The 15191-nt window shown below is 46.0% G+C and overlaps 1 protein-coding gene and 2 non-coding genes across 3 annotated transcripts in view; 2 read left to right on the top strand and 1 right to left on the bottom strand.

Moving 5' to 3' along the window:
- GEN1 (GEN1, Holliday junction 5' flap endonuclease) overlaps window positions 1–620 on the bottom strand; it is a 44713-nt gene extending 44093 nt beyond the window's left edge. The window contains exon 1 of the mRNA XM_018572984.1: window positions 442–620. Coding sequence (XP_018428486.1) covers window positions 442–602 — 161 coding nt within the window. The 5' untranslated portion in view covers window positions 603–620. The remainder of the gene's footprint in view (window positions 1–441) is intronic.
- A 7625-nt stretch (window positions 621–8245) lies between these two features.
- Window positions 8246–8327, top strand: TRNAS-CGA. Its single transcript has one exon. It is a non-coding gene; the product is annotated as a tRNA-Ser (tRNA).
- A 3335-nt stretch (window positions 8328–11662) lies between these two features.
- Window positions 11663–11744, top strand: TRNAS-CGA. The gene has a single exon. It is a non-coding gene; the product is annotated as a tRNA-Ser (tRNA).
- Window positions 11745–15191: the final 3447 nt, after the last annotated feature.

The raw sequence follows: 15191 nt of genomic DNA, 5'->3' as shown, positions 1-15191 counted from the left end.
CAGGGTGACTGGTCTTGTCTCCGCCCCCTCCTGTAATAAAGACCGGTCACTGCTGCTCTCTCCTTGTTCAGGGTGACTGGTCTTGTCTCCGCCCCCTCCTGTAATAAAGACCGGTCACTGCTGCTCTCTCCTTGTTCAGGGTGACTGGTCTTGTCTCCGCCCCCTCCTGTAATACAGACCGGTCACTGCTGCTCTCTCCTTGTGCAGGGAGACTGGTCTCGTCTCCTGTAATAGGTGGGGCCTGCTGGGTCCCTCCCACAGCTCTACTCACCGCACAAACTATGTACAGCACAGTGATGATGCAACTGCTACTTTTACAATGTAATATATGGTTTGCAAATGCATGTGGGGCACACAAAGTGGATTTATAAGCTTTGTGGCTATTAATTAATATAGTTAAAAGAAATGTTTTTGTACCCAGAGTTTGGCTTTAAACGTTACCTGAGATGAGGCTTTGCAACAACGCCAATCATCTGCTTTACAGACTGAGCTTCACAGACCCAAATACTCAAGTCCACTGCAAGAGTCATCCCGCTGAGGCTCTGGAGGGGGACGTGTTTCTTTACGGGCTCCAGGATCGGCCATAACTCATGGACACCCATTGTGAGGAGTCAATCTGCCAGCTGGAAACAAAAAGGAAGCATGAGGTCTAAATAGATACTAAAGCATTCATTAAAGGGGCAGTCCTGAGGCACCTCTGACAGCGCCATATTTCACAGCAGAATTCGTGATGGGTATCACAGGACAAATTTTGATGCAAGCCCAGTGCAGCAACCCATCAATAGGGGCGAGAATGTACCCTATTGAATGACTGAGACCAAGGACGCACTCACATCTCTGCATGGCAATAACAAATACAGTCACAGCCAGAGCGGAGGGGGAGAGAGGCGAGTGGTCACTGCCACAGGTGAGTATATCATCTTTAGTTTTACCCCCTAGACCGAAATTAGTGCTTAACTCTTGAAGTGCGCGGGTAGCCCCACCGCAAGAGTAAGACTTTAAAAATTCTGGAGTTTTCCTTTCAGGCAGCACGTTCATTAAAATGGGTGTACTGCAACGCAAGCAAAATGGCCATGAAGGGCTTTTCTGCACCACAGGGTCATGCTAGATCCTATCCATACTGTAGGTGCGCTGGTGTGTTACGTTGCCAATGATCTCAATGGCATCCCAACGCACCTCCCTAGCTTTGCGGTAAAATAAAATAGCGCATTCATTTCTCACCTGGCGACAGTGCAAAGCACATTATTGCAGTACCGTGCACACCCCTTAGGAGTTCCTTCACAACAGCTGAGATGGAGATTTGCTGGCCGCAGCCCCAATGCAAGGCGATTTGCCTTATCACGGATGGTGTGCAATGCAAAATGCAAGCGTACCTAGTGTGCAATACTGCACGTTGTGCATAATTGAGTGCCAAACGCATGGACCCTGTGTGTTTGGCCCAGTGCTATGGGGTACCGATATGTGCAGAGAACCGTACATGCCGTGGTGTGCTGAGGTGCAGGCGTGCCATACTAGGGCACTGAAGTATGCATATTTCACTGCAACGTTTAGAAGTGGACAGGACCCAAGGAGTGTACTTATTAAAAGCACAAGGTTCCCTGTCTATATCGGGGGTTTACATTCACCCACTTTTACCTACTGTCTTCCACTGTCGAGCGGAATTTCAAGGCCCAGTTACACTATGGGGCTCATGTATACACATTGTGGCCGGGAGAATGTGTCACACCGTATTACGGCCACTAGATGGCGCGGAGGAGCACGTGAATTGCCTATGCTCCATGGCACCATCTAGTGGCAGCAGTGTTGTGTGGATGCTGTATACTGGGTGGAAGGTTTATATACAGTATCTCACAGAATGGGGAGCAGGTGTGTTTAAATTTGGTGACATCGGTATCTCTAAAGGTGCCCATACACCTTACGATTATCGTACAATAATCCCGGGGAAATCCCACGATCGTACGATAATCGCAAGGTGTATGGAAGGCGTGCAGCCTCTGCCACTGTACGGTCGCACGACTTTTGTCTTACAAGCATGTTCGAAAACCCGCCAAGCATCGTACGATTGTCGGCTGGTTTGTGGCATGCTCGTAAGACAAATGCCGAACGGGCTGGTGTGCGCAAGCGCACACTACCCGTTCAGCATTGCAGTCATCGGAAGCCCGCCCCTCAGGGGGGCGTGGCTTGCGTTGATCGCAAGTACGATCTACCTGACCAAGATGGGCAGATCGTACGTTTTTAAAATTACCTTACAACCATCGCAAGACAAAAGTCTTGCGATGGTTGTAGGTCTATGGCCCGCTTAATACTGGTCACTGGAAGTACAACATGGCACCTCATGGCAAAGAACTCTCTGAGGATCTGATTATAAGAATTGTTGCTCTACATAAAGATGGCCTAGGCTATAAGAAGATTGCCAAGACCCTGAAACTGAGCTGCAGCACTGTGGCCAAGACCATACAGCGGTTTAACAGGACAGGTTCCACTCAGAACAGGCCTCGCATTGGTCGACCAAAGAAGTTGAGTGCACGTGCTCAGCGTCCTATCCAGAGGTCGTCTTTGGGAAAAGTAGACAGAGGTTGAAGCCTGTCAGCCTGTCCGTCCTCAGACCATACGTCGCACACTGCATCAAATTGGTCTGCATGGCTGTCGTCCCAGAAGGAAGCCTCTTCTAATGATGATGCACAAGAAAGCCCGCAAACAGTTTGCTGAAGACAAGCAGACTAAGGACATGGATTACTGGAACCATGTCCTGTGGTCTGAGGAGACCAAGATAAACTTATTTGGTTCAGGTGATGGCAAGCGTGTGTGGTGGCAACCAGATGAGGAGTACAAAGACAAGTGTGTCTTGCCTACAGTCAAGCATGGTGGTGGGATTGTCATGGTCTGGGGCTGCATGAGTGCTGCCGGCACTGGGGAGCTACAGTTCATTGAGGGAACCATGAATGCCAACATGTACTGTGACATACTAAAGCAGAGCATGATACCCCTCCCCTCGGAGACTGGGCCGCAGGGCAGTATTCCAACATGATAACGACCCCAAACACACCTCCAAGACGACCACTGCCTTGCTATAGAAGCTGAAGGTAAAGGTGATGGACTGGCCAAGCATGTCTCCAGACCTATTGAGCATCTGTGGGGCGTCCTCAAACGGAAAGTGGAGGAGAGCAAGGTCTCTAACATCCACCAGCTCCGTGATGTCGTCATGGAGGAGTGGAAGAGGACTCCAGTGGCAACCTGTGAAGCTCTGGTGAACTCCATGCCCAAGAGGGTTAAAGGAGAACTATGAGGAGTGCTTTTCCCTCACCTCATAGTTCTAGCCGACCTGTGACAATGAGACTGTCGCAGGTCGGCTCAGTAGATCGGGAGGAGAGCGAACACATATCGGCGTTCGCTCACTTCTCGATCCTGTCACTGCAGAGAGCCGTGACAGGGGAGGGGCTGGATTCCCCCCTCTGATCCTCCAGCGCTGACTGGTGGAAGGGACGGGGGAGGGTACAGCTGGCTCTGCCTCTAGATCGGCAGAGCCAGCTGTCACTCACGCAGCTGGGTGGATCCAGACATAATTGTCGGGATCCGCTTCAGCTGCGGCGTCTCAGTATACCGCGGGCTGTAGCTCCCTATATACTGAGCTTAGGGTGACGGGAGGACGCTAGTTTGTGTCCTCCCGTTACCCTCAGGAGAACTATGGGGAAAAGCCCTGACTCCATAGTTCTCTTTTAAGGCAGTGCAGGAAAATAATGGTGGCCACACAAAATATTGACACTTTGGGCCCAATTTGGAGATTTTCACTTAGGGGTGTACTCACTTTTGTTGCCAGCAGATTAGATATTAAAGGAGAACTATGGGGTTAGGGCTTTTCCCCATAGTTCTCCTAAGGGTAACAGGAGGACACAAACTAGCGTCCTCCCGTTACCCTAAGCTCAGTATACCGCAAGCTACATACTGAGACGCTGCAGCCGGAACGGATCCCTACAATTATGTCTGGATCCGCCCAGCTGCGTGACTGACAGCTGGCTCTGCCTATCTAGAGGCAGAGCCAGCTGTACCCGCCCCCTCCCCCGTCCGTTCCGCCAGTCAGCGCTGGCGGAGCAGGGAGAGGGGAATCCAGCCCCTCCCCCTGCCACGGCTCTCTGCAGTGACAGGATCGAGAAGTGAGCGAACGCCGGTATGTGTTCTCTCACCTTCGTATACAGGGGAGGGGGGTTCAGGAGTATGTTAGAATGTATATAAATATGTAACAGAAAAGAGCGGGGGCGGCTCACTTCAGCACAATGTTTAACTCTTTTCTGACACTGCTCATCCCTACACCCCTCTTCCAGAACGGGGACCCCTGCAACCCTGTTCACTTTTGCACCCCCTGCACCCACCTTCTACCAATGCTCACGCATGCACCCTCACCCAGCGATGTGATCCCTGCCCTGCACCCCTCCTCCATTACAACCATCGCTGACCTCTTCCTCTACAGAACTCAGTTTACCTGAAAACACAGGAGGACCGCTGCTGTAGCCGGGACTGTGGGCGGAGCTATCATCCACCCAGTCCGTATCACAGTCATAGACAAATCAATCCTCAGTCCACGCCCACCTTCACGCTGGGGGACCAGTACCCCCGATCTGTATTAGGATGAGGACTGTCCCTTCCTTCTCATTGTTTATGTTCCGGCTTTCTGACTTCCCGCCACACTGACTTGAATTCGGGGAATCCGTCATCTAACCTCTTCCTGCGATACATCACGTCACTTCCGGTTGCGTCACATGACAGGAGTGACGTAATGTGAAAATGCTCTATTGATTTCAGTGGATGGGGCGGTGCTAGCCCAATGGGGGCGCTGCAGTGCTCTTTCCTGGTCTGGTCGGCTTACTCAGCACGCTGTAATCGCTGGTGGTAGAAGTGAGGACTTGACTCTGAAAATGTTTATATATATTTAAATAAAAACGAAAGTGCCAGTGAGGTATATATATAGTAAAGTGCAATTGCAGATTGTGGCCTGTGGATGGCAGCAAAGTGCTTACTTCAATCAGAACAAGCCAAATGGTTGACATGAAAGATTTCAATTGTTCACTTTGCAATAAATCCTTTTCAAAGTGAACAAGTCTTCCTTCGCGGCTTCTTCCATGATCGCTGTGATCTGATCTGCTTCGCTGTGAGAGGAAGGGGAGGGCCCTCAAATGTAAACACAAGCCGTGTTTACATCTGTGATTGTTGTGATTGGCTATCAAAGTGATCACAAGGCAAAGAGCCACTCTGATTGGTTCCATGCATTTTGCATGTGATCTGCGCTGTCTAAAGACTTGCGGGATCACGGGCATGGAGAACCCACCTTTTAAATGTCTGATCAGAATGGTTCATCTCCCGATTGGCCATTTGACTACAATTCATACATTGTTTTTTCATCTTCAAATCTTACAACAATGTCACTAAAATCAAAGCTTCTCTCTCCTTATTCTCTATGGAAGCTTAAAGGAGAACTATGGGGTCAGGACTTTTCCCCATAGTTCTCCTTAGGGTAACGGGAGGACACAAACTAGCGTTCTCCCCTCACCCTAAGCTCAGTATACCGCGAGCTACAGCCCGCGGTATACTGAGACGCCGCAGCCGGAGCGGATCCTGACATCGATGTTGAGATCCGCCCAGCTGCGTGAGTGACAGCTGGCTCTGCCTATCTAGAGGCAGAGCCAGCTGTACCCACCCCGTCCGTTCCGCCAGTCAGCGCTGGCGGAGCGGGGAGAGGGGAATCCAGCCCCTCCCCTGTCACGGCAGAGAGCCGTGACAGGATCGAGAGGTGAGCGAACCCGGTATGTGTTCGCTCACCTCCCGATCTACTGAGCCGACCTGTGACAGTCTCATTGTCACCGGTCGGCTAGAACTATGAGGTGAGTGAAAAGCATTCACATCATAGTTCTCCTTTAAGCATGGCAGCAGATGTTTGAGGGCAGGGAGAACTCAATAACTATTGTTTTTAGTTGTACTCAATTGATGTGCTATCTTGGTGTTGTCTGTCAAGTAGTTGTGACCGAGTGGTTAAGGTCAGGGCCGGATTTACTCTCCCTGCCGCCCCAAGGCCAGGTTCCGCAATAATTGGAGGTGACAGGTTCTCTTTATTGACCCTGTCACCTCCAATACAGGAGTTCTAGCACAGCACTGTGCTGGAACTCCTGTGACAGGTGAGAGAGGAAGAGCATTGCTCTCCCCTCTCAATGTCTACACGGAGCGGCAGGGTTACTTTTAACCCTGCCGCTCTGCTCACTGCAGTGAGGAGGGACTCGGCGGCGGAGGACGGAACCAGAGGAGAGAGGTAAGTGCAGCCCCCCTGGCAAGTGCAGGGGAGGACGGACCGGCCGGCTGCAGACTTTTTACATGTCATCTCGGCGACATCGCCGAGATGACATGTAAACGAACAATCGACTTCCTCACAAGGACACCGCTGCCACCCTCTGCGCCCTGCCATCCCGAGGCCAGCCCTCGGTGGCCTTGTGGGAAATCCGGGCCTGGTTAAGGTGATGGACTTGAAATCCATTGGGGTCTCCCTACACAGGTCCAAATCCTGCCAACGTTGTTCCTGTGTCTGTTAAGACAAGTGCTGTGTACAGTTTTTATGTTGAGTGCCTATTTTACAACCATTGCAAAAGGGGGAAAAAACAGTGATTAGGTGGCCTTTGTGCTTGAACCCCTGACTTCAGGATTCTTCATCCAATGATCAGATCTTGGGGAGTCCTTATCTTCTTTACTGCTAGGGATCTATCTTTCAATGATCATAGAACCGGTGTTGTGCAATCACATTTAATATGATGGTGTCATTGTTTTTATTTGTGGTGTCCCAATCTGCATTTTTCTTGGCACAGTGACATAGGGGTTCACCCGTTTATCATTATTTGCCAACTCACCAGAGTTCCTCTTTAAAGTGTAGCTGTTGAATGGTTAATAGATAATACACAGTCACATGTCAAGAAAACTGGTATGTAGTTGGCTCTGTGGAGCAATGGATAGCGCATTATACTTGTAGCAATACAAAGGTTGTGGGTTCAAGTCCCACCTGAGTTGAGTTTTAATCACATACACAAATGACGTCTCAGCACATAATTAAATGGTATTCCATCTTTCATTGAAAAGCAGGATCTGTTTCAATAACCTAAACTCAACCAACAAACTCTCTGATTTCCCTAGTTACCAGTCAGAGTATCCTGTGCATTCTAGGACCTGATGGTTTCAGTTTTTTTCTGTCTGTGCCCCTTCTCCAATCTACCATGCTGAATGACAGCACAACCTGCACAGAGAAAATGTATGTTATTCTCCTATTGCATCATAGACAATGTTTAAGTTTCAAATGTAATGTGATCAAACCTATTAAAAACATTGTAACATCTGTCTCTTGGGACAAATAAGTCACATGACATTGAAGCAAAACTCTACTTTCTGTGTGTATAGTATATATTCTGATAGCTTTTATTTTGATTTTTTTTCCCATGTGATTGAATACACAGATGTCTGAAGCTGACCATACACTCAATTCCTCCATGCAAGCTAATCAACCGCCCCAGGCTATTGTGTTCTGATTGAATGTCAGCTGAGTCAGCAGGAAATTCGAACAATGTATGGCCAAATTACAGCATCCATCATACGTATGGGTATGAACAACTAAATAGGGAGATTATTGTATATAGTGAAGGGGAGGCCTACATTTTCCACAGCTAACCATCAATTTATTAGAGATAGCCCATATTCCTTACTAACACAGTTTTACTCTACCTTTTACATCTTGAGAACGTCATAGGCATAGAAATTAGAACTTCACAATCACTATAACCCAAACAGCTTTCAGGATCAAGCCACTTTGCTGACTGCACCACAGAAACAATCTCGTCCAAGATTTCCTAAGGGATTCATCGCCATCAAAAGAAGGTGCATTTGATATTTCCTAAAGCAGCATAACCTTGCCAGCATATGTGTGAGGGGATCCCCAGCATTTTCAAGGCTTGGATGCTTTTTAGAATCTCCAGTGATAATTGAGGAGGTAAGTCAAGTTGACCTTCAAAGCCAGGGTGCACACCCAAATAAGGAAAGCAACTTCTTTTTTTACATGGGGGTCCCTGGCATGGATGATTGAAGGGATACTGGAATTAAGATTTTTAGGGGGATTCTGGCATAAACATTTGAACGGAATCCTGCCTTGGAAGGTTTTTATGTGCCCTAACTACTCTATTGATGTCATATCATGGTGTTGTCATATCCTGACATTGTCTGTCAAGAAGTCGTGACCGAGTGGTTAAGGTGATGGACTCGAAATCCATTGGGGTCTCCCCGCGCAGATTCAAACCCTGCCGACTACGGTTCTCCTGCTTTTCTTAAGGAAAGTGCAACATACAGTTTCCTTGCTCAGGGCCTTCTTAGTAGCCAATGGCAACCTTTACAAAAGGAAAAAAATAGCGAGTTGACGACCTTTGTGCTTGGACTCACGGCCCCTGGCTTAAAGCTGTCCATACAACTGTAGAATATCTGCAGATTTTCTATAGTCAGATGGAGAAAGTGCAACAGATTCCTCTATCTACGCTAAACTGTGTGAATGGAGGAATCCACTCTACCATGCTGAATGACAGCACAACCTGCACAGAGCAAATGTATGTTATGCTCCTATTGCATCATAGACAATGTTTAGATTTCACATTTAATGTGATCAAACCTATTAAAACACTCTAACATCTGTCTCTCGGTACAAATAAGTCACATGACATTGAAGCAAAACTCTACTTTTAGTCCCACCATGTTTGAAGGGATCCAAGAAATACATTTTTTAGGTGGATCCTGGCATAAAGATTTGCTCTGATTTCCCTGGTTAGCAATCAGAGAGTAGCCTGTGCATTCTAGGACCTGATGGTACCATTTTTTTTCTGTCTGTGCCCCTTCTCCACTCTACCATGCTGAATGACAGCACAACCTGCACAGAGCAAATTTATTTTATGCTCCTATTGCATCATAGACAATGTTTAAATTTCACATTTAATGTGATCAAACCTATTAAAAACACTCTAACATCTGTCTCTTGGTACAAATAAGTCACATGACATTGAAGCAAAACTCTACTTTTTTTTTATAAGGGGAGATAGATGCCGCGTCGTCGGAGGGGGTCAGGCCGTAATTTAGGCCGGGTGGTGTGGAGGATTCGTCCGCGGTTGTAGGTCTCGGCCGCACGCGGGGGGGCCGCTCTTCAGGGAGGTGGGTGGGGGTTACAAATAACCTCTTGAAGGCAGTCTTGGGGGTATACTGTGATCCCCTCGACTTGCCCCTTCTTCTCATAGTGCCAGGAGCTGGATGTGGGTAGAAGTAGGTTCCGTTTCAGGTAAGTCGGGCCGGCAGCACAGAGAATGCACAGCTCACATGGCCATTGCCAAGCCACGCCCCCAAAACTCTACTTTTAGTGTGCATAGTATATATTCTGAAAGCCTTTCTATGGTTTGTTTCCATGTGATTGAATACACAGATGTCTAAAGCTGACCATACACTCACATGGTTATTCACAAAAGGGTGAAGAGTTTGGAGAAGACAGGAGAAGTAAACAATCTAGGACAACATAGCTGAACCAGGAAGTGAGTTGAATTGGAGAATTTCTCCAAATCAGCTATGTTGGCCTAGATTGTTAACTTCTCCTGCCTTCTCCAAACTCTTCACCCTTTTCTGAAAAACCCTGTCAATTCCTCCAGGCAGGTTAATCAACCACCCCAGGCTATTGTGTTCTGACTGAATGCCAGCTGAGTCAGCTGGAAATTCGAGCAGTATATGGCTAAATTACAGCATCCATCATATGTATGAGTGTGAACAACTAAATAGGGAGACTATTGTATATAGATTAGGGGAGGTCTACATGTTTTCACAGCTAACCATTGATTCTTTAGGGAGAGCCCATATTCCTTATTCACACAGTTTTACTCTCCTTATTACATCTTGAGAAACTCATAGGCATAGAGATTAGATCTTCACAATCTCTACAACCCGAGAAGCTTTCAGCTTTAACTGCTTTGCTGACTGTACCAAGGAAACATACTTATCCAAGCAGGGCCATCGCCCTCACCCTGCAGCGCCGTAAGGCGGCCGCCTGACTTGCCTTGCGGTAGCGCCGGGCCTGTATCCAAGACTTACTAAGGGTTTTGTCGCCATCAAAAGAAGGTACATTTGATATTTTCTACAGCAGCATAACTTTGGCAGCAGATGTGTGAGGGGATCCCTAGCATTTTCAAGGCTTGGAAACTTTTTACAATCTCCAGTGATAATTGAGGAGGTAAGTCAACTTGACCTTCACCTCCAGGGGACACTCCCAGATAAGGAAAGGAACTTAATTTTTTACATGGGGATCCCTGGCATAGATGTTTGAAGGGATCCAGGAATTAAGTTTTTTAGGTGGATCCTAGCATAAAGATTTGAACGATCCTAGCACAAAGATTTTTAGGGATCCTGCCATGGACATTTGAAGAAATCCTGCCTTGGAAGGTTTTTTTGAGATGTCCTAACTACTCTATTGATGTGCTATATTGGTGTTGTCTATCAAGTAGTTGTGACGGAGTGGTTAAGGTGATGGACTCGAAATCCATTGGGGTCCCCACGCGCAGGTTCAAATACTGCCACTACATTCTCCTGCTTCTGTTAAGACAAGTGCAGCATACAGTTCTTATGTTGAGTGCCTATCTGGCAACCATTGCAGAAGGGAAAAAAAAATAGTGAGTAGGTGGCCTTTGTGCATGAAAACCCTGGCTTCAGGATTCTTCACCCAATGATCAGATCACTGGGAGTCCTTACCTTTGATTTTGCTTGGGATCTATCTTTCAATGATCATGGAACAGGTGTTGTGCTATCACAGTTAATATGATGATGTCATTGTTAATATTTGTGATATTCTAAACTGGATTTTTCTTGGCACATTGACATAGGGGTTCACCCATATATCATTATTTGCCAACTCACCAAAGTTCCTCTTTAAAGTGTAGCTGTTGAATGGTTAAGAGATAATAGACAGTCATACTCAGAGGCCATAAATGAGATCATGTAGTTGGCTCTGCAGCACAATGGATAGCACATTGGACTTGTGGCTGTTGAAAGGTTGTTGGATTGAGTCCCACCAGAGTCATATTTTAATCACATACACAAATGAAAGTCTCAGCCCATCTTTCATTTAAAAGCAGGATACCTAGGGATTTATCGTTCAATGATCATAGAACAGGTGTTGTGTTATCACAGTTAATATGATGATGTCGTTGTTATTATTTGGATTGTCCCAAACTGGATTTTTCTTGGCACCGTGACATAGGGGTTCACCCATATATAATTATCTGCCAACTCACCAAAGTTCCTCTTTAAAGTTGAGCTGTTGAAGGCTTCAGAGATAAAACATTCTCGCAGGTCATGAATAAGAACACGTAGTTGGCTCTGTGGTGCAATGGATAGCACATTGGGCTTCAAGTACTTGTAGCAATTGGCATGGATTTTTGAAGGGATCCAGGAATTAAGTTTTTAGGGGGATCCTGGCATAAAGATTTTTAGGGATCCTGGCATTGACATTTTAGGAAATCCTAGCATGGACATTTGAAGAAATCATGCCTTGGAAGGTTTTCACGTGTCCTAACTACTCTATTGATGTCATATCATGGTGTTGTCATAGCATGACATGATCTATCAAGTAGTCGTGACCGAGTGGTTAAGGTGATGGACTCGAAATCCATTGGGCTTTCCCCGTGTAGGTTCAAATCCTGCCGACTACGTTTCTTTTAAAGTGAGGGGGCCAGCAGATAACAAAGGCTTCCTTTGTGTCCCTTCTAAACCAGCTTACTACGGAAAAAGATTAATTCAGCTTACTAAAAGAATAAAGCTGGCCATTCACCAGTAGAGTTTCGCTCCAAAAAATGAATGTTATAATTAAAGTATAGTAGCTCCTCTCTCAATGCAAACTTAGGGAATGAAAGTGTCAGTAGATAATTCAGCTTCCGGAAAGACTAACCTGCTTTTTAACGAGAGAAGAGTTGTTATTTAATTATGTACTTCATTAAAAAATGAACCCTTTCCTTCCCCCTCTTTAACATCTAATCCCTCTGTATCCATGCACACTGGCATAGAGAAGTTTTTAAAGTTGTTTTAACCTAGCCGGGAGGGGGTACACAAGAATATGTATCCCACCACACTGAAATCCACAGTAATGCAGTATGTTATAGCACTCTAGAGCAGCTAACGCCCTACACAGACTGTTAGTTCTTCCTAAACTACTTCAACACACACTGACTAATGGCTGCATTTATAGTGAGGGGGCGGCACATAGCAATGGCCTCCTTTTTGGCACTTCAGAACCAGCTAACCTAAGTTCAAAGGCCAGTCAATGCATTAGATTTTACAAAAACTCTTGGACTGCTGAATTCTCTGGGACTATAAACGTTGAACAAACAATATTGGCCTCAAATCCAACTTTGAACATGCAGGATTTGCCCCCAACCCATAGCGGCCATTAAAACAAAGCTCATCCGAACTAGCCATACTGGCCGCTATACAAGATTACATTTTCCATAACGCAAACCCAGATGTCTCACCCATCACACTCTGGGAAGCACACACACCTGTCTTAAGAGGAACATGCATTCGAATAGCCTCTACCTTAAAAAAACAGAAAATTACCCTCTTGCAGGACCTTGAAACGAAATTTAATGATGCCACCAGAACGTTTAGATTGCACCCATCCCCCTTCCATAAATCCCAACTAGAAAGGACTAGACGCAACCTCAATCTACTACTAGCTAGCTTTGCAGATAAAAGTCTACGCAGAACCCAACACAAATTCTACCTCCAGAGCAACAAACAAACTGCCCTCCTAGCTAGAAGACTATGTAAAATTAATTTACACCAAAAACCCCTCCGCATCCGCCTTTCTGACAACTCCATGTCTAGCAACCCCCACAAGATAGTACAAGAATTTGCCACGCACCTTTCCACACTGTATAACTCCACCACACCCTTTGACCCTAACGCAGCCTTCAACATGCTGTCTACGGTACATATGCCAACTATGCCTGAAGTGGCCCGCCTATCTCTCGACGCCCCCATAACCGAGTCGGAAGTAAAGGCAGCGATTAAAACGCTTAAACTTAACAAAAGACCGGGCCCTGATGGCTTCACGGCCTCTTATTATAAAAAGTTTGCTGAACCTTTAGCCCCCCTGTTCCGCTATGGGTGTCGATTGAAGCATTAGACTGTGACCCATTCACCATAGATAACTTACTATGGTTGACACCCAAGGATAGGTCCACTATTACTAGCGCCATCACCCGTCACTCCCTCCGTGTATGGGACAACTCCAAATACTCTAGCGGTTCTATCGGCGCGCCTAATGGACCGTATCCAAAAATTTGAAACAACATGGGAACCTTGGATTAAACATTTCCTTCTACCCTCCTTTGACACCCGCTTGATGACTATCTGAGAGGACACAGAGTATCGTCACCCCTTGCTGACCAGATGACAGATTGCGGGCAGGTACTTGCGTCACGACTCTACCCACCCCACCCCCCATACTTCCCCTCTTTTCATTGGTTTTTGTTTTCTTGAACCTGTTATTATGTACTTACAAAGATCCACGCAATCTGGACCCACACAGATAGGGCCCTTCTGTGCCCTGGATACAGTTTAAGCATTTAACGCGATGGAGCATGTTTAGAACACATACGCCTCTTTTTCTTTTCTTTTTCACTTTAGCATATACATATGTTAATGTTTTTGAACTAATGTGCGCATGCACTCTACGTTGGAGTGTATGTACTAGCTGTATTTCTATACTTGGAAAAAATTAATAAAAATCTTATGAAACTAAAAAACAAAGCTCATCCTTAGTCTAGACTACATTACAGCTCCTCTCCCAATGTAAACTAATGAAATAGGTTAATACAGCTTACTTCAAGACTAAAACTGGCCATAAAACAATAACATATCAACTCTGGTGGGACTCAAACCCACAACCTTTGAATTACTCTAAGCTCTAGAACGCCAATGCGCTATCCTTTGCGCCACAGAGCCTCTTCCTTGGTCTCAGCCATGACCAATGACTATGCTGTATCTCCTGACCTTTCAACAGCTACAGCCAAAGCTGAACGTTGGTCAGTTAGCAAAAAATCATGTATGGGTTAACCACCATGTGGGACATAAGGCCAGTTCCCAATTCCTATGATTCCGCTGTCATTGGACAGCGCAGAACATATACAAAAGTAGAATTCCACTTGACCATCTTCCTTGCTATAACCGACTCGTCTGATGGTGATTGTAACCAAGTCGTAAGCTAGCCTACAATGTTTAATTGTGTGGTGCAGAATGAAGCCCTCAACTACGGAAAAAGATTAATTGAGCTTACTGAAAGAATAATGCTGGCCATACACCGGTAGAGTATCGCTCCAAAAGGGGGGTACACAAGAATATGTAACCCACCACACTGAAATCCACATTAGACAGCGCAGTTCATATGCAAAAGTAGAATTCCACTTAACCATCTTTATTGCTATAACCAACTAGTCTGATGGTGATAGTAACCAAGTCGTAAGCTAGCCTACAATGTTTAATTGTGTGGTGCAGAATGAAGCCCTCAACTATGGAAAAAGATGAATTCAGCTTAATGAAAGATCATAAACCAGTAGAGTTTCGCTCCAAAAGGGGGGTACTCAAGAATATGTATCCCACCACACTGAAATCCACAGTAATGCAGTATGTTATAGCACTGTAGAGCAGCTAACGCTCTACACAGACTGTTAGTTCTTCCTAAACTACTTCAACAAACACTGACTAATGGCTGCTTTTATAGTGAGGGGGGCGGCACATAACAATGGCCTCCTTTTTGGCCCTTCTGAACCAGCTTACCTAAGTTCAAAGGCCAGGCAATGCATTAAAATTACAAAAAACGTGGACTGCTGAATTCTTTGGGACCATAAACTTTGAACACACAAGATTGGACTCAAATCCAACTTTGAACATGCAGGATTTGCCCCCAACCCATAGTGGCCATTAAACCGAAGCTCATCCTTAGTCTAAACTCACAATGTAAAATAAGGAAATAGGTTAATACAAAACTAAAGCTGGCCATAAACTATTAGGATCTCGACTCTGATGGGACTCAAACCCACAACCTTTGAATGACTACATGCTCTAGAACCTTGGTTCTCAACTGGTGGGTGGTGACCCAA

Source organism: Nanorana parkeri, unplaced genomic scaffold (assembly GCF_000935625.1).
Source record: "Nanorana parkeri isolate BGI_ZX_2015 unplaced genomic scaffold, ASM93562v1 scaffold2194, whole genome shotgun sequence".
In the NCBI taxonomy this organism is placed as follows: Eukaryota; Metazoa; Chordata; class Amphibia; order Anura; family Dicroglossidae; genus Nanorana; species Nanorana parkeri.
The sequence above is the reverse complement of the archived record's forward strand: the minus strand, read 5'-3'. Positions and strand labels throughout refer to the sequence as shown.